Source organism: Loxodonta africana, chromosome 1 (genome assembly GCF_030014295.1).
Source record: "Loxodonta africana isolate mLoxAfr1 chromosome 1, mLoxAfr1.hap2, whole genome shotgun sequence".
Classification (NCBI taxonomy): domain Eukaryota; kingdom Metazoa; phylum Chordata; class Mammalia; order Proboscidea; family Elephantidae; genus Loxodonta; species Loxodonta africana.
In genome coordinates this window covers 215,376,249-215,399,671 of record NC_087342.1, presented here as the reverse complement: position 1 = coordinate 215,399,671, position 23,423 = coordinate 215,376,249, and the positions used below count along the sequence as shown (strand labels likewise).

Genomic DNA, 23,423 nt, shown 5'->3' with positions numbered 1-23,423 from the left:
CTTTGGATATGTTATCAGGAAGGATCAGTCCCTGGAGGACATCATGCTTGGTAAAGTACAGGGTCATCAAAGAAGAGGAAGACCCTCAACAAGACGGATTGACACAGTGACTGCAACAATGGGCTCAAGCATAACAAGGATTGTGAGCATGGCGCAGGACTGGGTAGTGTTTTGTTCTGTAGTACATAGGGTCGCTATGACTCGGAACTGACTGGACAGCACCAAACAACAACAACATGTCTAAGATAAAATAGATAACCACACAGGGAGTCCTTGGGACTTGTTTTCTTGCTCAAGCCTGGAAAATCTTGGGTCGTTCACCTGCATATGCCCAGTTTCTCACAAAATGTCCGGCCCAAAGCAGGCTCTAGTATACACTGTAAAATTAAATAAATGAGTAGAAAATAGTGTGAGAAGTTACAACAACCATTGGGATGGGGAAAAATAGTTAAATTTAGCTATTTTAGCATTTCTAACTTAGTATTTCTATTTTTCACTGAGAAAATTTAGTGTAGTCTGTCTCTTTGAAGAATCTTCTTAAATTATTTGACTTATTTTAAGAAGTAAGTAGTATTGAATTACATGTAATTGGTCCCATGAATCATTAACATGCTGAAGTTATATATCTTGGTAGAAGAGATCCCTATTTATGAGTTATAAGAAACAAAGTGTGAAATTTAAAAGCTGAATTAAAATATCCATTTTCCAGAGAAGATAGGAGAAACTTAGCAACTTCTGCAAAAGAATTTCCCTAAGAAATATACCAATTTTTCTTTACACCCAAAAGGCAATATATTCTAATGAAAATACACATTCACTCATAAGCCATTTTCATTAATATCAGTACTTTAGAGCACATGTAGAAAGTAAATATCTCATACAATAATTTTTAAGTATATTTTAACAAATTCTACCCTCAGTAATAAATGCCATTTTCCAAAGAAGAATGATTTCTCATTTTCATTAAAATACAGTCAAAATATCTGCACATAAAAACAGGACACCTACTTAAAGGCAATGCATTTACTTTTCTGGGTATCTACAGATTTTTAGTATTCTGTTCCTGTGGGTTTTCCTTTTCACACCTACCGCTACCATGGCAACAACCAACAACACATTGCCATATATTGCGTGCTTGCTCTGTGCCTGACAAGGCACCAAGTGGCAAATGTAATCTCATTTTCCATCCATGTATGAAATTGAAAGGAATGTAGAAACAATAAATAATAGGTATCATTAATACATAGATAAAAATCAGTACAGGATATGTATGTTCTGAAAGACTGTAAACATAAGATTTGAAAAATAGTCTGGATATCCTGATCCAAGAGTAACTGCTTGCCCATTGCTATTAGATAAAGGAAGAATCTGAGCTGTTTCCTGGCTCAATTCCCTTGAATATTACAAGTGACCTTTGCACATGGGATAGATGATAGTACGTTAAACCTTTAGAAAGATAATTGCATTAATATCCACGTATTTATAGTCAGGGAGGAAACCCTGGTGGCATACTGGTTAAGTGCTACGGCCACTAACCAAAAGGCAGTTCAAATCCACCAGGCACTGCTCGGAAACTCTATGGGGCAGTTCTATTCTGTTCAATATGGTCGCTATGCATCGGAATTGACAACAACAGGTTTTTTGTTTTTTTTTTTTTAATAGTCAAGGGGGATATCTTTTATACTGTACCAAGTTAAAGAGTCATAATTATTGCTGGTGATCATTCAATAGTGGACAGGTAATGTACCCACAATGGAGGACCCCAGTGAGGAAAATACCTGACTTTGTGTTCTTTTTGAGGAGTCCAGCTCCTGGCTAAAAACCTATGTATGATTTTTCAGGCCTGATCATAGTCAATTACAAAGGTTTTACCCAGCAGGCCACAGGGGAAAGCTCTCCTCCCTAATCAGACTTGGTGTACAGCCAATGCATCGCAGTCACTGAAAGGTGTCAGTCAAGGACTCGAGCCCCCTGAGCAGCCATGCTCTTTCACACATCTGTATTCCTAGCCCAGGTGCTTCAATATGGAGGCCTGTTTATCAAGGCGCTTCAGCAGAGAACTTCCTCAGGTGCCTCTGCTGAAGCCTCCTTAACGGGAGGAAGGGGGAGGGTCCTTGAAGACACTTTTTCCCCACTCTGACACAGTATTCAGTTCTTTTCCACCACCACCCTCTCCCTGACCCTGAGGTCCATAAAACTGCAGGAGCCTTTTGTTTGGGGCTTCCGTAGCAGTGATATAGTCCCCACATCTGTGCTGATCCATCTGGGCACTGTTCCTAGAGAAATATGGCACAGGGGAGAACGTGCGCTATCTCAGGGTTTGACCTCTTGCTTGTACTCTTGTTTAATCATTGATTGTTTTTTATTGATTAAAGACTTAACTGTTACTTGCATTTTGCCTTGTCTTAATCAGCTACTTCGGACAGACATCTGGCAGCTCAGCTTAGCTCCCTCAGCTCAGCTCAACTCCCTGACACTTTTATTACAAAATATTATATTTATTTTTTTTGTTTTAATAATGTTTTTCAATAGAATAGAAGCTCTTTTCCATGTATGAGACAAATCTTAATCAAAATGAACACAGCGCAGTGAGAACAATGCATTTGGGAAAACTCCAGAGAATGCAGACAAGAGAAACACTCTTGTATCTCAAAGACAGGACTTCAGACTTCTACGATCAGCTGGGGGAACAGTTCAGTTTTGTCTTTGAGACTCTTCTTAGGTCAGCTAGGATCTCAGTTGAATAGCAGAGAGGAATGACTATTAAGTCAACCCCAGTTCTCAAACAAAGACCTAAGGAGACTTGCTTACTCAAAAAAAAAAAAAAAAGAGGGGAGCAGAGAGCACAGATTATGTAGGAGGGTAAAGATTTAAAGAAAGACAAATTATGCATGGGAGGGAAGGTCTGAGACCAAAGGAAGTTGGAAAAATTTTTCCAATCCAGACTAGTCTATTACCTTAACCACAGGATAAATGTTACAACGAGAGAGCTTTAGACCCACAGGCAAAAAACCCTGGATTCTCATTGTGGTTTCTGTATTAAGTAATCAGGTTGACCTAGACGAGCCCCTTTTCTCTGATTCTCTCATTTTAAGAAACACTTATTAAGCATCTGTTATGTTCAAGGCACCAAGTATGCTCCAGGCCAGTTTCTCACTGGGTGGAACAAGGACTAAACACATCAGAACCTGCTGGGTCCCACTCTAGAAATACTAAATAGGAATCTCTGGAGGTGGGTAATTTTGGGGTAATTTTTAGGCACATTAAAGTTTCAGAACCACTTTTCAGCTAGAGAATAAAAAATGAGTGAGATTCAGTTTGTACTTTTAAAAATATTCTGATCTAATTTCCTTTTCTTTAAAAAAAAAGTCCTTTGTTCGAGATGATTTATGAAAGCTTTCTGATACTCATTTTAGTTTAACTGTTTTTTCTAATAAGATGAATAGTTTGTGAGGTACTCTCGATTAATAATTATAACTTTAATTATTTGACAGGGTTCTACTTACCCAGTCATTTTCAATGTGTTTTGAACAAGCCATGTAATTTCTTTGTATACTCTTATTTGGAAACAAGTTTAAAAAAAAAAAAAAAGGTCAAACACCAATCAGGAATGTTACACTCTTTGATGATTTCCCACAGTACCCAGGGAAGCACAGGATCAGGAGATGAAGAACTCGGCTTGGCCTATAACTGGTTATGTGACCTTGGGCACATTACTTTGCCTCTCTAGCTACCTCTTTCTGAGATGAGGGGTTAGACTACTCTGATGACCAAGTCTCTATGGCTCTAAAAAAAAAAAAAAAATACTCTTTAAATTCTTAAGTAGTATTTGTATAACACCTCTCACTTGTGAGCTTGTTACTCAAACCAAAAAACAAAACCTGTTGCCATCAAGTCAATTCTGACTCATAACAACCCTATAGGACACAGTAGAACTGCCCCATGGCTGTAATCTTTACAGAAACAGACTGCCACATCTTTCTCCCTTGGAATGGCTGGTGCGTTTGAACCGCCAACCTTTCGGTTAGCAGCCGAGTGCTTAACCACTGGGCCACTAGGGCTCCTCGAGCTTTTTTCACGGTCAATGAAAAACAAAATTCATGTATATTAACCTTGCTCTTAAATTTTTTTTTTTTTTTTTTTGCTCTTAGGAAACATTAACTCATATAATCAATCCATCTGAGTCTCATTGGTTTTACTAGCGAACCATGACTTACATTCATTCATCCCTCCCCATTCCTACTGCAGCTGTGCTAGTCTATGCCCTTCGAAAGTACTCACTTGGGCCAATGTAATAGCTTCCTAACTTCTGTGTCTAACATCTTCTCTCTACACTCCTCCGTACTGCCACCAGAGGCATCTTTACGAAATGCAGATATCATGATGTCATTCACCACTCAAAAATCCTTCAGTAGTTCTCCTGGGCTTAAAGCCAAATTCCAAATACTTAGGAAGAGGTCATGCAAAGGCCCTTTACTGTCACTGCCAGTGTACCTGTCCAGCATCATTTCTTGGCTTCTCTTCTACCTGTCTCCAACCAATCCCAAATACTTGTTCCATGGTTTTCCCCAAATATATATAAGCTCTCATGTTTCCCATGTTCTACTTTCTGTCTGGATTTCCTTTCATCTCCTTGTATGTCTAACAAACATTACATTACTTTATAAATATCTTCATTATAGTAACAATTTTGTTAAATTATATTTTTTTCCATGTTCTTCCCTGATGCATTTTAAGCAAAATAAAATCTGGGACTGTGTCTCTTTTATCTTTGTACTTTTAGGGCCTTCAATAACACCCTCACATATAGCAGATGCTCAAGAAATGTTTTTAAACATAAATATAAATTCAGGTGACTGGAAATACCTGCAAATACAATTTATAAAGAGAAAAACAGAAAGTAACTCTGTAACAGAATATCCTACCACACTTCCATTCACTTTTATTTAGGTTTAAATGAATTCTCCTTTCCAATACAGATCACGGATAACTTATAAGAGCATTGTGCTTACTCCTTGCCATGAGCAAGATGAAGTACACACTGTACTTGAACACTGAAAAGGACATGAGCGAATGGCTCACATGCTGTAACTGGAGCATGGCCTTGGAGGGATTAGCACACTAGAAAGACCAACAATCGGGGGAAAAGTGTACAAGTGAGGCCACTCCTACCTGTTAGGTCGGCATTGGGCCACCATCCCAAGTCGCAAGCTTTGCAGGTGAACTCATCTTGCACATATTCATTCTCCTTGCAAGCGGTGCAAATCCAGCAGCAGCTCACTTCCCCTTTCCGTATGACCTGCAACATAGGGATAGTGTATATGTCTTAAGGATGCTTTCTCCAGAAAGGCTTCTATTTCAGGTGAGGACTGGTTCCAGAAAGGCTTCTATTTCAGGTGAGGACTCGTTTTCATATTATGATTAAAAAAAAAAACTTTGAAAAAGATTTTATACACCAAGAAACCTTGAGAAGGTTGTTTGGATATACCTGATTCTCTTAAGTTCAGAAGTGAATGTCACTTCATTCCGTTCTGGGTTTGGAGGCTTTTCAACAATAATTTATTTTATGAAAAGGAAATGATTACACATTCTAGCAGAGTTAAAAATGCAACAGTTCAATTTTATCCTTGTTTCTATTGATCCTTATTATTTGCTCTCAGAAATGTAAGATTTATGCCTTTTTTCCTTCTCTGAAAAATCAAGTAGTCTTTACCACAAAAGTTCGTATATAATAAAACCACATTAATTCATAAAAACTGAGGAATTATGAAATTTTATTATAATTATGAAAGTCTAAATTACAGATAACTTCTTTCAAGAGTAACTTTTATACACATAAAAGCAGATTGATAGCTAAGAAGTATAAGCAGTTATTGACTGTGTCTAGCTTGCTCTAATGAATTCAAAAGATCACATCGATTGTTGGAAGACAATAATCAGTCCAAAATTACTGAAGAGTTGTTCATCATATGAGCAGTTTAAATTTTCCTCCATTTTCAGCCTGCTTAGTAAGCAGTTTTGTACTTACACAACATGAAAATAAACATCATAACACATTGTAATTAAGGGGAATTTTTTTTTTTTTGTCAGCACAAGATTAGTTCTTGTTTTTATGTCAAATTGGAGCCCTGGTGGCACAGCGGTTAAGAGCTCAGCTGCTATCCAAAAGGTCGTCAGTTCAAGTCTACCAGATGCTTCTTGGAAACCCTAGGGGGGCAGTTCTACTCTATCCTATAGGGTGGCTATGAGTAAGAATTGACTCAATGGCAATTTTTTTTTTTTTTTGGTTGACAATTTCTACCTTTTATTGAAGTATTTAGTACATTTACATTCAATATAATTATCAGTGTGGTTAGATTTAAATCTATCATCTCGTCAGGTTTTCTTCTGTCTATCCCATCTGTTGTTTCTCCTCTTTCCCGTTTCTCTGTTTCTTTTGAATTAAATGATAACTTATTATTCCATTTTATCTCTAATAGTGGCTCACTAGCTAAACTTCGTTTTATTGTTTTAGTGGTTGCTCCAGGGTTGATAATATGTACCATCAACTTATCACAATCTACATTTAAATAATATTATGTTACTTTATATATAATGTAAAAACCCTACAGCAATATTCTTCCATTTCCCCCCATTCTTTGTGTTATTGTTGTAATACATTTTACTATACCAATTTTATAACTCCTACAGTGCATTTTTATTATTTTTGCTTTAAACAGTCAATTATCTTTGAAATAAATTTTTGAAATTAAAAAAATATTATATTTTATATGTAACACACATAATATATATATGCCATACTTTTACCATTTCTGGTCTTCTTCATTCCTTTTTTTTTTTTTTCTTTTTAATCTGGTATCATTTTCTTCTCCCTGAAGAACCTTCTTTAATGTTTATTGTAGTTCTGGTCTAAAAATTATAACTTCTCTCAGCTTTTATTTGTTTGAAAAATACTTTAACTTGTCTTCACTTTTGAAAAATGTTTTCACTTGGTATTTAAGTTTAGATTGACTGTTTTTTTTTCCCACCCTTTCAGTGCTTTAAAGATGTCATTCTATTGCCCTTGAGAATAAAATTCTGGGTTGAAAGTTTTTTTTTTCCTTTAAAAATTCATTTTTTTCTCACTTTGCTTATAGTTTATTTTTTTTTTCATTTCAACCATTTTTTGTGGTAAATATGCTTGTAACCATAAATTTACCATTTCAAAATTCTTCAGTGTGCAATTGAGTGACATTAATTGTATCCACCATTTTGTAGGACTATGAGAAGTCTGCTGTAATGCCTATTTTGTTTCTCCACATGTAACGTGCATTTTTTTTATCTGGCCGCTATTGAAATTTTTCTTTTTAGCACTTTTTTTTACAATTTAATTTTGTTTTCTTTATGTTCCTTGGAATTTTTTTGAGCTTCATGGATTTGGGGTTTATGTTTTTCATTACATTTGAATCATTTCAGCCATTATTTCTTCAAGTATTTCTTCTTGCCTACATCTCTCTCCTGTTCTTTTGTGGCTTCAATTATACCTCTTAATAATTATTAACTCAGGTTACTGAGATTCTGTTCATTTCCTCTTAGTTTTTTTTTTTTTTTCTTTCTCTGTCTTTCTGTGCCTCATTTGGCTATTTTCTATCTATGTTTTTAAATCCACTGATCTTTTCTTCTGTAATCTTAATATGCTGACAATCCCATCCATCTCCAGAAAGTTCTATTTTGTCCTTTGTTTTGTATCTTCTATTTGTCTTCTCATTATATTTATGTTTTCTTTTTAGTTTTTTAACATGAGTGTAGAGTAAGTGTTTTAATGTCCTTGACTCCTAATTCTATCATCAATGTTATTTCTGGGAATGATTGATTTTTCTCCTGGTAAGGTGTTATATTTTTGTACTTCGTTATACGTCTAAAAATTTTTTACCAGATTCTGGACATTGCATACATTAAGATGTAGAGCGGTGTGTGTGTGTGTGTGTGTGTGTATATATATATATATATATATGCTGTTATTGTTAGGTTCCATTGAGTCAGTTCTGACTCATAACGACCCTATGTACCATAGAACAAAACCCTGCCGGGTCCTGCGCCACACTCATAATTATTGTTATGCTTAAGCCTGTTGTTGTAGCCACTGTGTCAATCCATCCATATATATATATATATTTTTTTTTTTTTTTTTGGTAAATTTCTTTAAGAAGTGGTAGACTTTGTTCTGGCAGGCAGTTGAGTTACCTGAAGATAAGTTTGCTCCTTTAAAGACTTGTTTTTAACATTTTTAGGGCAAATCTAGAATAGTCTTTGTCCTAGGAATACTTTAGCCTCATTATTAAGATGTGACCCTTTTGAGGTCTCTGCCGATTTCCTTGTGGACTCAACAAGATCTCTCCACTATGGCTGGAGGAAATTGGAACAATTCCTGGCTCTCTGTGAGCTCTGGAAATGGTTTGACATTCAGCTTCCCAGTAATTGTTCTTTTCTTGGACTCTTAGGATCTGTCCCCACTCATGTGCAGATTGGTATTCAGTCAAATACTCAAAGAATTCCTATACTAATTTCTTTAACTCTTTTTCTACATAAATTCTTCCTCTCCTTTATTCTGCCTTTTAAATTCTAGCTACCTTGGTCTTCCCAAACTCTGATATTTGTCTTCTCAATTTAGCAAGACTGCCAACCTATGTTTGCATTTCCTCTCCCTGAACTTTAATCGGAAATATCCTCCAGGAAAAAAAAAAATCTGGATGTTTTTAGGGCTCAACTTGTTTGTTTGTCTTGCCTGTAGGATCAAAATCCTGCACTTTATTCCAACATCTCAACACAGTTGTTTCATATATTTTTTTCAAGTTTTCTAGCTGTCTACAGCAGAAGGCTAACTCTGGACCCTGTTACTCTCTCATTGCTAAGAGCAGAAGTCCCTTTCTAACACATTAAAAATTATCAAACATTCCAACATGTAAAGTTAGAAATTAAACCATAAATATTGCCATACTTTAAAATCACACGAACTCTAGCCTTCATGGAAATAAACCTATCTTCTTGCAGATCACGTTGAAATTCATACCACTACTTTAAAATTATATAAAAATATCAAATTGCAAATATTTTCAGAAAATGCAAAAGGTTTTCTTTTTCTTCTTTCACTTAACTTCAAAAAATAGGATCAAATTAAGTGTTTCTGAAAAACTCCCATCTATCTTCAGAATAGTCATAGGAAATTTGCACTCCAAATAATCAATTTTTCTATATGGTATGAGAAAAATTGAATTAAAAAATGAATACGACTTTCTTATTTTAATTAGGATAAGCAATACAGTGTGTTACTATGATGCTGAACAGGTTTAAGTGGAGCTTCCAGACTTTTTTTTTTCCATACTAAGTCGGACAAGGAAGAAAGCCTGATGATCTGTTTCTGAAAATCAGCCAGTGAAAACCCTATGGTGCGCAGTGGTCTAATCTGCAACCAATCATGGGGATGGCTAGGACCTGTGAACGTTTCATTCTACTGTGCGTGGGGTTGCCAATGAGTGCATGTGGCCAACGTGATGGCAGCTAACAATAACAACAAGAGTTATCATAATATACTATATGTCTCTCAACCGGCTTTCTCTTATTCTTTCCCTGTAAAATTAATAGTACTTGTTAGGCAAATTCAAAAGGTAATAAAACTAAACAAACTTATTTATGCAAGATGACTCTGCCCACAGGTAGATTCTATGAGTAACTGGCACATTGAAAGCATTTAAAATTAGCTTTTGATCAACTGAATAAATGGATAATCAGATTATACCTTTAATACAGAAGAAAAAATGGGACTACTGAAATGGAGTTTATTATTTCTTTCTGCAGCCACCAAATGTGTGTACTTTTGCAGTACAATGTCTGTAATGTGTGGCTTGTCTTTTCTGTTTTTAGAGCCACCCTTCTGTTCTTAGGCTTCATCGCCATACACCTGAATTATGGTCCAAGCTTCTTAGTTTCATAATATTCCTCCAATTTCTTCTCACTCCGAAGTACTAGCACATAGCTGCCAAGAACATCTGAACAGACAGTAGGCTCCTTAAGGGAAGGGACTATGTAAACCGTTCACCACGTTTCTAGAGCATAGTCATCATTAGTTACCAAGAACACATACAAACCAACACTTACTTCCATCCAGTCACTTCCAACTCATAATGACCCTATAGGACAGAGTAGAACAGCCTCATAGGGCTTCCAAGTGTGGATGCAGACTCCTACATCTTTCTCCCGCGGAGTGGCTGGTGGGTTCAAACCACCAAACTTTTGGTTAGCAGGGCTCCTTCAAGGATACACGGTAGGTAATAAATGCCACATTAAATCTTTTTTAAAAAATATAATCAGGCTACTCAAGGGACATTAGTGGCTTCCTATTGCAATACTATTGAAATATAAGCTCTTCAGTCAGGTCCCAGGCTTTGTTTCTGCACCTTTGTCTGTTGTTAATTTCTTATGTAAGTGTGCCAAACAAGGGCAGGTGGCCTTTGTACCATCATCTCCTTATATCCTTATTAACATTCACTTAACTGTTTCTTTTGTTTGTTTTGGAGGGAGGTTTCAAGTGGGGTAGAGACATCATATGATTTATTTTTCATTGGATTTTTTTTTTAATAGAATTGTACTAAGAGCCCTGGTGGCACAGTGGTTAAGAGCTTGGCTGCCAACCAAAAGATTGACAGTTTGAATCTACCAGCAGCTACTTGGAAACCCTATGGGGCAGTTCTACTTTGTTCTATGGGATTACTATAAGTCAGCATCAATTTAATGACAATGGATTTGGTTTTCGTATGCTAGAACCTAGGTGGGGAATAGACTTTAAGGAGGGCAGGAGAAATTGTGTGTGTGTATGAGTGTGTGTCTTAGTTATCTAGTGCTGCCGTAACAGAAATACCACAAGTGGATGGCTTTAACAAAGAGAAATTTATTTTCTCACAGTCTAGTACATTACAAGTCCAAATTCAGGGTGTCAGTCCCAGGGGAAGGCCTTCTCTCTCCATTGGCTCTGGAGGAATTTCCTTGTCCTCAATCTTCCCCTGGTTGAAGAGCTTCTCAGGCGCAGGTACCCTGGGTCCAGAGGACATGCTCTGCTACTGCTTTCTTGGTGGCCTGAGGTCCCCAACTCTCTGCTTGCTTCCTTTCCTTTTATCTCTTGAGAGATAAAAGGTGGTGAAGGCCACACCCCAGGGAAACTCCTATTATCTTGAATCAGGGAGGTGATCTGAGTAAGGGTGGTATTACAATCCCTAATCCTCTCCACATAAAATTACAATCACAAAATGGAGCGCAACCACACATGGCCTAACCAAGTTGATACACACATTTTTTAACCCACAAAAACCCAGTGCCATCGAGTTGATTCCGACTCGTAGTGACCCTATAGGACAGAGTAGAACTGCCCCATAGAGTTTCCAAGGATCGCCTGGTGGATTCAAACTGCCAACCCTTTGGTTAGCCATAGCACTTAACCACTATACCACCAGGGTTTCTTACACGTTTTTTAGGGGGACATAATTCAATCCATGACATTCTATCTACACTTTGGCCCCCAAAAAGTCACATCCTTGCAACAAGCAAAACATATTCACCCCACCATATCATAGCAAAAGTCTTAACTCCAAGTCCAAAATCCAAAAATTCCTCTTCATCTGTGAAATCTAGAATACAAGTTATAGCTTCCAAACATACAACGGCAGAACAGACACAAGCTAGACAGTTCCATTACAAATGGGAGAAACTGAAGGGAAAGCAGGGATAACAGTCACCAAGCAAGTCAGCAGAACACATTAACATTAGCTTTGAAAGCTTTGAAAATAATGCTCTGTTCTCTGAGACCATTTACACAATGACCCTGCCCCTCAGCCTCTGGGTATTGGCCATGCTCTCCAGATTCTGAGCAGAGGTCTCTGGGCTCTGGGCTTCAGCTCTGCTTTCCAGTCCCACTGGGACAGCAACTCTGCCCCCGCCCCCGCCCCCCCCCCCCCCCCCCGCTTTAGGCGCACCATTCTCCTAGTCCATCTGAGTGGCAACTCCACCCTTAGAAACACCAGAGGGCGTGGCTCCACCCTTTGAAACCCCTGAGGTGATGGCCATTCCTTTTGAGACAGGCAGCTCAGTTTCCTCGTCTGTTCAGCTTCTGTTTCCTGGTTTCTTGGCCTCTCAGCTCCTCGGGCCTCACACCTGCATCTGCCCTGCTGGGGCAAATATTCCAAGCTCGGTAGCTCCACCATTAAGTACCAGGAAGTACCCTACTCAGCCAGGAAGCCTCCTGCACACAGGCACTCAGCTCTCTGGCACTGTGGGTCGGCAAGCCTAGCTCCACCCATAAGTGCACGGAGGCACCCCACTCTGCCAGGAAGCTTCCCTTGCACAGGCACTCAGCTCTCTCGCTCCGTGGCTTGGCTCCAGCGCCGTATCGTACTGGTCTCCTGGTTCTGCTGCTGCTGGTTCTCTGCTGTTGCCACTTCTCTGCCGCTGCAGGTTCTATACTGCACTGGTCCTCTGCCACTGTCACAACTCTATCCATTCAGTTTCAAAACCGCTTCCACATTTTAGGTATCTATTAGAGCCCCCACCCTCTCAGTACAAATTCTATCTTGGCTATCTAGTGCTGCCATAACAGGAATACCACAAGTGAATGGCTTTAACAAAGAGAAATTTATTTTCCAACAGTCTAGTAGGTTACAAGTCCAAATCCAGGGTGTTGGCTCCAGGGGAAGGCTTTTTCTCTCTGTTGGCTCTGGAGGAATGTCCTTGTCTTCAATATTCCCCAGGTCAAACAGCTTCTCAAGCAAGGGATCCCAGGTCCAAAGGATGCACTCTGCTCCTGTGCTGCTGTCTTGGTGGTATGAAGTCCCCAACTCTCTGCTTGCTTCCCTTTAAGGTGGTGCAGGCCACATCCCAGGGAAACTCCCATTACCTTGGATCAGGGAGGTGACCTAAGTAAGGGTGGTGTTACAATCCCTAATCCTCTCAACATAAAATTACAGTCTTAAAATGGCGGACAACCACACATGGCCTAACCAAGTTGATACACACATTTTGGGGGGGGCACATAATTCAATCCATGACAGCATGTGTGTGTGTGTGTGTGTGTGTGTGTGTGTGTGTTGTTTTAACCCATGGCAACTCCAGGCTCTAACATGGAGCCCAAAGTACCTTAAATACCAAATATATTTGAATAAAAGAGTTAATACTACCTTTCATTTAGAATGTCATATTTCCTAACTTAGTCCATCAATATCACAATTTCTATTTATTTATTTTAATTTTATTGTGCTTTAGGTGAAAGTTTAGAGTGCAAATTAATTTCTCAAAATGTACACACAAATTGTTTCGTGACATTGGTTGCAATTCCCACAGTGTGTCAGCATTCTCCCCCTTTCCAACCTGGGTTCCCTATGCCCATTCATCCAGTTTTCCTGTTCCTTCCTGCTCTTTCCTCTTGCCTTTCAGCAGGAATTGCCCATTTGGTCTTGAATACCTGATTGAACTAAGAAGCATATTCCTCACATGTGTTACCATTTGCTTTATAGACCTGTGTAATCTTTGGCTGAAAAGTGGGCTTTGGGAGTGCCCCGAAGTTCTGAGTTAGTTGGGTGTCCACAGGCCATAGTCTCAGGGGTTCTTCCAGTCTCTGTCAGAGCAGTAAGTCTGATCTTTTTTTGTGAATTTGAATTTTGCTTTACATTTATGTCCTGCTCTGTCTGGGACCCTCTATTGTGATTCCTGTCAGAGAGGACAGTAGTGACTATATTACTGCTTTTAGATGCAAAAGTCACACGTTCCAACAAGTATTTCTGGAGCAGTAAGCCCATTTACCACCACATGTCTGTCAGTTTGTCAAGCTGGATTCAGAAGAGGATGTGGAATGAGGGATATCATTGCTGATGTCAGATGGATCCTAGCTAAAAGCAGAGAACATCATAAAGATATTTACCTGTGTTTTATTGACTATAAAAAGGCATTTGACTGTGTGGATCATAACAAATTATGGATAACATTTCAAAGAATGGGAATCCCAGGATACTTAATTGTGCTCGTGTAGAACCTGTACATAGACCAAGAGGCAATTGTTTGAACAGAGCAAGGGGATACTGTGTGGTTTAAAGTCAGGAAAGGTGTCCATCAGGGTTGTGCCCTTCCACCATACTTATTCAATCTGTATGCTGAGCATATAATCCAAGAAGCTGAACTATGTGAAGAAGAACAGGAGATCAGGATTGGAGGAAGACTCATTAACAACCTGCAATATGCAGATGATACAACCTTCCTTGCTGAAAGTGAAGAGGACTCGAAGCACTTACTGATGAAGATCAAATGCTACAGCCTTCAGTATGGATTGTACCTCAACATAAAGAAAACAAAAATTCTCACATCTGAACCAATAAATAAAATCATGATAAACGAAGAAAATATTGAAGTTGTTAACAACTTCATTTTACTTGGATCCACAATCAATGGCCATGGAAGCAGCAGTCAAGAAATTAAATGACATATTACATTGGGCAAATCTGCCGCAAAAGACCTCTTCACAGTGTTGAAAAGCAAAGATATTACATTGAGGACTAAGGTGTACCTGACCCAAGCCATGGTATTTTTGATTGTCTCATATGCATGGGAAAGTTAGACAATAAATAAGGAAGACTAAAGAATTGATGCCTTCAAATTATGGTCTCGGTGAAGAATATAGAATACACCATGGACTGCCAGAAAAACAAACAAATTTGTCTTGGAAGAAGTACAGCCAAAATGCTCCTTGGAAGCCAGGATGGCAAGACATGATTTGGGCATGTGATCAGGAGGTACCAGTCCCTGGAGAAGGACATCATTCTTGGTAAAGTACAAGGTCAGTGAAAAAGGAAGACCCTCAACCAGATGGATTGACACAGTGGCTACAACGATGGGCTTCAAGATTACAATAATTGTGAGGATAGCATAGGCCTGGGCACTGTTTCATTCTGTTATACATAGGGTTGCTATGAGTTGGAACTGACTTGATGGCACCTAACAACAACAGGCCCATCTAAATATTATCTTACTTGGAGTTCTCTAATAACTGAAATTCTGTTGGTAGTTTGTCATGACAGATAGCTTTTGTCCTCTCATTGTTTCATATATTTGTAGTAAATAGGTTTCATTCAGAAACTTTTTTTAAAAATCTTGTATTATCTCTAACTTATGTTCTAATCCCCTTGATGTCACAAATGTTTTTGATTATTTTTATATTTGGCTTAATAACTCATACGTCTTTTGCATACAGTATATCTTAGATAACTGAATAAAGTATTGTTTAATTTTTGTCACAATAAAACACTTTTTATGACAGCTCTGAGTCATTCTAAAGGTTTTAATATTTTATTGAAACTTCCCTTTCAGGACCAATGCTTATTAAGACAGAAGACCTGCCTGATTGTTTTTAGATCCTTCATCACTGTGCTGTTTGTTAGCTATACTAAGTGATCTGCTGCGGCACACGATACCATGATTCAATTACATATACATTGCAAGAGTCTTTAAGCATGTATACCATAGGAAATCAAAAGTAACTATGGATAGAACAAAACAGTGAAATTTTTCTTCAGAAAAAAAATGCCTGAAAGACTGAATAATGAAATTGTGTCTACTCCAGTAAGAACTGGAGGAGACTCAGCTGTAAGCAAGAAGAGTTAGCTCTGCCTCTGCCCTCCTGTGGCCCCATACACCTGGCACCCTCTAGGAGAGCTTCTGCAACAGTGGACTCTAATTGCTTTTATGTCTGTTCCCCAGCTACACTATGAATGCCTCAAAGGAAGGAACTGTGTTTAAGTTTCCTTTTTATTCACAGGACTGGCATAGTAGTTCCTGGAACATAGTAAGTACTTTACAACGTATATGGAAGAAAGGAAGAAAATAATGTAGAAGATGAAGTAAAGAGAAGAAGTGAAAATTAATAATTCAAAGGTAATGAATAAGAGGAAATTAAGGAGAGCCTTTAGAACTAAAATAAATAAATAACAGTATAGGTAAATTCCAAACCTAAGTAGGAAAATGTAATAAAAACTATATAAAAATATAAAATGGTCACACTAACCCATTGCCAGTGAGTCAATTCCAACTCATAGTGACCCTATAGGACAGAGTAGAACTGCCGCATAGGGTTTCCTAGATTGTACATCTTTACAGAAGCAGACCACTGCATTTTTCTGTCATGGAGCAAATGGCAGGTTCTAACAGTCAACCTTTTGGTTAGCAGCCAAGCACTTTAACCACTGTGCCACCAGGTTTCCTAAGTAGATCGTAAGAACTGATATATATTGAGGCAGGCTATTTTTTATGTGCTAGACTCACACTAACCTTCACAACCACTCCACGAGGCGGAGCTCATTGTATATATTTTACAAATGATGAAATAGCTCCAGAGGGGATAAATAATTTGTGCAAATCTTAGTCACATTATCTCCAAGAGTTAAACTTGTCCTAGTATAAGAATGGCTACAAGAGTGATGGCATATGCTAAGAACTGAAATTAAATCTCAGAGATTGGCAGGTATGTATTCAATTAATCCACCTTAATTTAGTGGTTCAGTGTGCCAGACACGGTGCTGTGCACTGCGGATGAATAAATGAAAAAGGTAATCTTTGTGGTTAAAAAAAGGTTAAGGAGCTCAAAACTCAATAATGTACTAAGTGTCCTGCTAGAAGGAGGAACACCACACTTATACAGAGCACGTATGTTCATCCATTCATTCATTCACAATATGCATTTTGAGTGCTTACAATGTGCAAGGCACTGTACTAAGGCTGGAAATAATGAGCAAAACAAATGCTCTCTCTACTCTTGAGGAGCTGTCATTCTAGAGGAGGGCTTTGGAGAAAACTGAAGCAAGAAAAGGAATAGGCACAGAGCAGTGACCAGGGTGAGGCAAAGGAAGTGCGTGGGGCAGAAAAGTGAAACAGGTAGTCACCCACAGGTTGTACAAATACCCACCCTGAACTTGCACAGGCTCAACAATGTCTCCTTAGATTCTCTGCCCCAGGCACCTCGCTGGCCTTACCCTAGTCCAGCTGTAATAGGGCAGTATCTGGAAGAGGGGGTAGTAATTTTGCATATGTTGGTTAGATAAGGCCTCACTAAGACATTGCCATTTGAGTAAAGACTTGAGAGAGGAAAGGGCATAGGCCGTGAAGATACCAGGTAGAAGAGTGTTCCAGGCAAAGGGAAAAGCTAGAGCAAAGGTCAAGTAGTAGTGTTCTCTGCATCCTTATACTTTTGCCCTCCTCCTCTAGTTTTCTATATGGATGTTATACTTCAGTAAACGTTAACTTAAAAAGGAAATGGGCCCTGCTTCTGTCATTTCACCTTCAAGACATCGTAGCCCAGCTGAGCCCCTGCTCTGCCCGATATTGCATGATTCAGCAGCAGTTCCCATTGGGACCTGGCCCAGAAATGAGTGACAGGCTGCACATGAAGCTAAGGTGGTCACCACAAAGTCTACCAACCAGGAGACCAACATAGATACTGTCTGGGAGAGAGGTGAGATGTAGGTATTACTCAGAGTGGATGCAGAGAAATTAAAGATAATTTGATGAAATTTCTTATTATAACCAACACTTGTGAAAATTCTTCCTCATCCAGAGAGACTGAAATAATCTCATGTTTTTCACATTCACAATAAAAGACAATAGTTTTGCTTCAGTTTTTTCAAACATTCAGCCAGTATGCTTTTAGTGTTTGAAGGAGATTACATCGTCATTATAGAATTATATGCTTCTCAGATACAAAGATTCTTTGATATCCCTGCGGATAATTTATACTCAGAATCTGCAGGAATTGAGAACATGGAGAAATTGTGTCATTGTCTCACCAGTTGTCAAAAAGGTTACATTAACCGTAGACAATCTGTATAGGTAGTTTTTTTCGATTCATAAGGAGCGAAAGCTGAGGTGGCTAAGACAGTTATGGTTGGTGATATACTTGTACATTTTCCTGGCTGCAGTAATGGTCTTATGGTTATGTGAGAATTATTCTTCTACACTGTTCGCTGAGGTATTAAAGAAAGAAGAATGGATGTTTGTACCCTACTTTCAAATGTGAAAATTGTTCTTATTCCAAGAAAATGTATACCACTAAACTGTTGCCATGGAGTCAACACTGACTCATGGTGACCTCGTTTGTGTCAGAGGGGAACTGTGCTCCAGAGTTCTCAATGGCTGTTTTTTTCAGAAGTAGATCAGCAGGCCTTTCTTCTGAGGCACCTCTGAGTGGACTTAAAACTTCCAAACTTTCAGTTAACGGCCCAGTGTGTTAACCATTTGCACCACCCAGGAACTTCTAGAAGAGGCATACTGAGGTATTAAGAAATAAAGTTTCATAATATTTGCACCTGACCTTCAAATCATTCAGGAAAAAATAGAAAAGAGATAGATAAGACAGAGTGTAAGTGCAAATACCATAAAATATAAACAATTGCTGAATGTAGTTGGCAGATGTATGGGTAATCACTGTAATATTCTTTAAGTTTTATCTTATGTTTGAAAATGTGAGCAAGAGAGGGAAGTCTTTATTGTTGTTGTTGTTAGGTGCCAGTGAGTCAGTTCCAACTGATAGCAACCCTGTGTACATCAGAATGAAACATTACCAGGTCCTGTGCCATACTCACAATCATTGCTATGCTTGATTCCATTGCTGCAACCACTATGTCAATCCATCTCGCAGAGAGTCTTTCTCTTTTTTACTGACTCTCTACTTTACCAAGCAGGAGCCCATCGTTTCAACCACTGTGTCAATACATCTCATTGAGGGTCTTCCTCTATTTTGATGGCCCTCTACTTTACCAAGCGTGATGTCCTTCTTCAGGTACTGGACCCTCCTGATAACATGTACAAAGTACATGAGACAAAGTCTCGTCATCCTTGCTTCTAAGAAGCATTCTGGCTGTACTTTCAAGACAGGTTTGTTCCTCTGGAAGTTCATGGTATATTCAATATTCTTCACCAATACCATAATTTTCTTTATTAACTAGATTAAATATGATTAAAAAAGGAGAGAGTTGAACAAGACTAAAAGTACTCATTTGAGATGTTGAAAGTTTTCAAAGATAATTTACAGTTAGTAGGCATGACATGATCAAAGAAAAAAAAATCCATAATGCTATAGCCAGGTGGAGCTGGATGGGCTGGGTGGTGGGGGCAGGGTCATGATGTGCCCATGCAAACCAGGTAGTAATCAGAGAGTGACAGACTGTTTGCTTAATGGGGAATTTACTTGAGGTAGATTTCAGCCTAAAACAATTCTCTTGCCACCAGATTCAAGACAAAAGTCTTTTTCATACCGCATGGAGAGGAGAAAACATATCCAAGGACTTTTGAAGTACAGGCACCAGAGGAAGATGAAATTATTTACATATCACATGTCATAACATATAAAAAAAAACACTAGAAGTATAAAAAATATAGATCACGATATGACACACTTTGAACTCTAAACTTATAGCAATTGTAGGTGGAAAACTGAGTACAAATAATCATTCCAGCATGATCTAGAGTGTGACCTGAAAGAACACCAGCAGATGACCTGCTCAGGTTCCACGTGAGAGTAGGAAGCGTGGAAAGGATGTGTCCATATCCTCTTTCCATCCCCATCTTTTCTGTCCTTTTATTGTCTCCCATTTCCCCCACCCTCTCATGACAAGCAGAGACATTGAGACCAAATCAGCAATATCTCAGCGGGGGGTAGATCTTAGGATATGGTGTTTTAGTATGTCTTTGTTAATTTTCTATCTTGAACAAAAAATTTCTGGTATTTCCATCATTTCAGAATAAATACTACTATATCTTCAGTTTCAAAGTCCATCTAGCTGATCATATAATATAATGTTTCAAATTCTATACATTATTGAAGGTATGCTTTTCTTCCTCCAGGACATTAAAATGTGATATTGGCAGGGATGTTATGATCTAGAGTAGGGACAGTATGATTTTCCTCCATTCACAGCTTTGCTACTGGATTTCATATATACCCAAACCAAACCAAAAACCAAACCCATTGCCGTCGAACCTATTCCTGCTCATAGCAACCCTATAGGACAGAGTAGAACTGCCCCACAGGGTTTCCAAGGAGCACCTGTGGATTCAAACAGGTGACTTTTCAGTTAGCAGTCATAGCTCTTAACCACTATGCCATCAGAGTTTTCATCATATACCCAGGACACATTTGTTTCCTGGAAATATTTCTGTATAAAGCAAACAGAAGTGGTAAAAAATAGTAGAAATATATATGGAGATCCACCACCCATCTGTCAGTTTGTCATAGTGTGGTAGCTTGCATGTTGCTATGATTCTGGACAGACTAGCAAAAAAGGCCTGTGTCTTAGTTATCTAGTGCTGCCATAACAGAAATGCCACAAGTAGATGGCTTTAACAAAGAGGAATTTATTTCCTCACAGTAAAGTAGGCTAAAAGTCCACATTCAGAGTGTCAGCTCCAGGGGAAATCTTTCTCTCCCTGCCAGCCTTCTCATCAATGTTGCCCTGGACTAGGAGCTTCTCTGCACAAGAACCCTGGGTCCAAAGAATGTGCTCTGCTCCTGGCATTGCTTTCTTGGTGGTATGAGGTCCTCCCTCTCTGCTCACTTCCCTTCCCTTTTATCTCTTATAATATAAAAGGTGGTACAGGCCACACCCCAGGGAAACTCCCTTTATATTGGATAAGGGATGTGACTTTAGTAAAGGTTTTACAATCCCATCCTAATCCTCTAATCTTGCCTTGTTAACCACAGGCAGAGATTCGGATTTACAACACATAGGAAAATTAGAATCACAAAATGGAGGACAACCACACAATACTGGGAATCATGGCCTAAACAAGTTGACACATATTTTGGGGGGACACAATTCAATCCATCACAGCCTGGTACTCCTGAAAATTAGCCAATGAAAACCCTGTGGATCACAACAGAATATTGTCCAATACAGTACTAGGAGATGACCCCTCTAGATTGGAAGGCACTTAAAATACACAGTGGTCCCAACAATGGACTCAAGCACACCAATGACTGTGAAGATGGTGCAGAGCCAGGCAATATTTCATTCTTTTATTGTTTGTTTTTATTGTGCTTTAGGTGAAAGTTTATAGAGCAAATTAGTTTCCCATTCAATAGTCCATACACAATTTGTTCCATGACATTGGTTACATTCCCCACAATGTGTCAGTACTCTCCCCATTACCACCCTGAGTTCCTTATTTCCCGTCATCCAGTTTTCCTGCCCCTTCCTGCCTTCTCTTCTTCTCTTTAGGGCATATGTTGTCCTTTTGGTCTCACGTAGTTGATTGTTCTAAGGAGCACTTTCCTCATGTACATCAGTGCTTATTTATAGGCATGTCTATTATTTGGCTGAAAGGAGATCTCTGTGAAAGGTTTCAGTTCCAAGTTAGAAAGGTGTCTAAGGGTTGCAATCTCGGGGGTTCCTCCAGTCTCTCTCATACCAGTAAATCTTGTCTTTTTTTATGAATTTGAATTTTGTTCTACAGATGTTTCGCCCACTCTTACTGGGATCTTCTATTGTGATCCTGGTCAGAGATGTTGGTAGTGGTAGCCAGGCACCATCTAGTTCTTCTGGTCTCAGGCTGGCGGAGAATATGGTTCCTGTGGTCCATTAGTCCTTTGGACTAATTGTTTCCTTGAGTCTTTCATTTTCCTCATCCTCCTTTCCTCCGGAAGGAAAGAGGCCAATAGTTGTATCTTAGGTGGCCGCTTCCAAGCTTTTAAGACCCCAGATGCTACTCACCAAAGTAGAATATACAAAGTTTTCTTTATGAACTATGTTATGCCAGTTGACCTAGATGTCCCCCTGAGACTATGGTCCTTAGACTTCATGCTCAGTAATGCAGTCCTGTGAGATGTTTGGATATGTCTAGGCTATTTCCACGACTGTGCCCCTGTGTGTTCTATTGTATGAATATACATGCAGTCTATACAAATATGTATGTAGAAATACCCAAAACCAAACCTATACGCATGTGGGTATACTCCTATACACCCTCTTATACCTATTCAGTGTACAAATCTACCTATGTACCCACTAATAAATCACTGCTTATTATTACTGTTGTAGAGCACTGGTGGTGCAGTGGTAAAGCACTGGACCACCAACCAAAAGATAGGCAGCTTGAGCCCACCAGCTCAGGCAATGTTTCATTCTGTTGTACTCTGGGTCATTACATTGTACATTGACTTAACAGCAACTAACAACAACAACAAAGATAGAGATATTATTATTTTATAGAAAATAATCTATAGTATCAAATTTGTCCTTACCACATACCTTTTCCTGTCCTTAGGAAAGGTAGTTATGGAGCTAGTTACTTGATAGTTTGGGTCAAGAATGAGTGTTTGAGTCTGTCAGGTAGACAGTACCCGTTAAAGAATAGTAATGGAGTTGGGCCAAGTAAGATACTAACTTTCCTGTTCTTTCAAGAACAGGAAAATGTACAATAGGAGAGGAAAATGATGCTAAACTGGAGAAGATAAAGAAGAGAATGATTGAACAGCAGACATTACAACTTTCCATTCCCCTCACTCTTCCTTCTCTAGGATTGTACCTCCCAATAATGTATTAGCACTTAAACCTTGCTAAGCTTTAAGACAACCTGAGCTAATATACCTGTGAACTCACATTTTCTAGGCGTTTGCCAGCTGGCCTCTGGATAGACTTGGCCAATGGAAAGAGCTAATGGGAGACTTAGCCCTTAGAAGGGGAAGGGCCAAACCAGAGCATCCCCCTTCCTACTTCAGGTGGCATCTCAGGTAGTAGCTGTGGCCTCTCCTGGTGACCCTGTAGCCCTGGGGTGGTAATAGATTCCTGCCGATGCTCTTGTTTTGTTTCCTCAGTCACTGGATAGCTCTTCTGTTCATGGCCCAGCTGGGCACTCCCTCTCACTGAGCAGCTCTGGCTCTAGGCTTTGGTAACAGTGGCTCTTGCCTGCCTCCCTCTAGCCTTGGGGTGGAGGGTGGAGGGAAATAGACCTCTAATCCTGCTGTTGTTCATCTCTCAGTTGCCTGTATCCCCTACGATGCTTGATTTTATGTATCAACTTGGCTACACTATAGTGCCCAGTTGTTTGATCAAATACTAGTCTAGAATCTGTTATGAAGTAATTACATGTAATTAAACCAGTTGGCCTTAAGTAAAGCAGATTATCTTCCATGATGTGGGTGGACCTCATATAATCAGCTGAAGGCCTTAAGAGCAAAAACAGAGTTTTCCCTAGGATGTGTTCTGCCTCCGGACTATAAATAGACATCTTGCTACAACTCTTTCACTGTTCCCATCACCTGACCTACAGATTTTTGGACACAAGACTATAAGAATCTCCAGCCTGTCACCTGACCTAGAAATTTTGACTTGCCAGTCTCCATAATAATGTGATCCAGTTCCTCAAAA

General features: G+C 39.0%; 1 protein-coding gene across 2 annotated transcripts in view; it reads right to left on the bottom strand.

Moving 5' to 3' along the window:
- Window positions 1–23,423, bottom strand: part of LOC100658721 (metabotropic glutamate receptor 1) — a 169,278-nt gene that overhangs the window by 61,823 nt on the left and 84,032 nt on the right. For both annotated transcript variants that reach the window (XM_064291884.1, XM_064291887.1), the window contains one exon: window positions 5,173–5,299. In XM_064291884.1, the coding sequence (XP_064147954.1) occupies window positions 5,173–5,299 (127 nt within the window). The remainder of the gene's footprint in view (window positions 1–5,172; window positions 5,300–23,423) is intronic.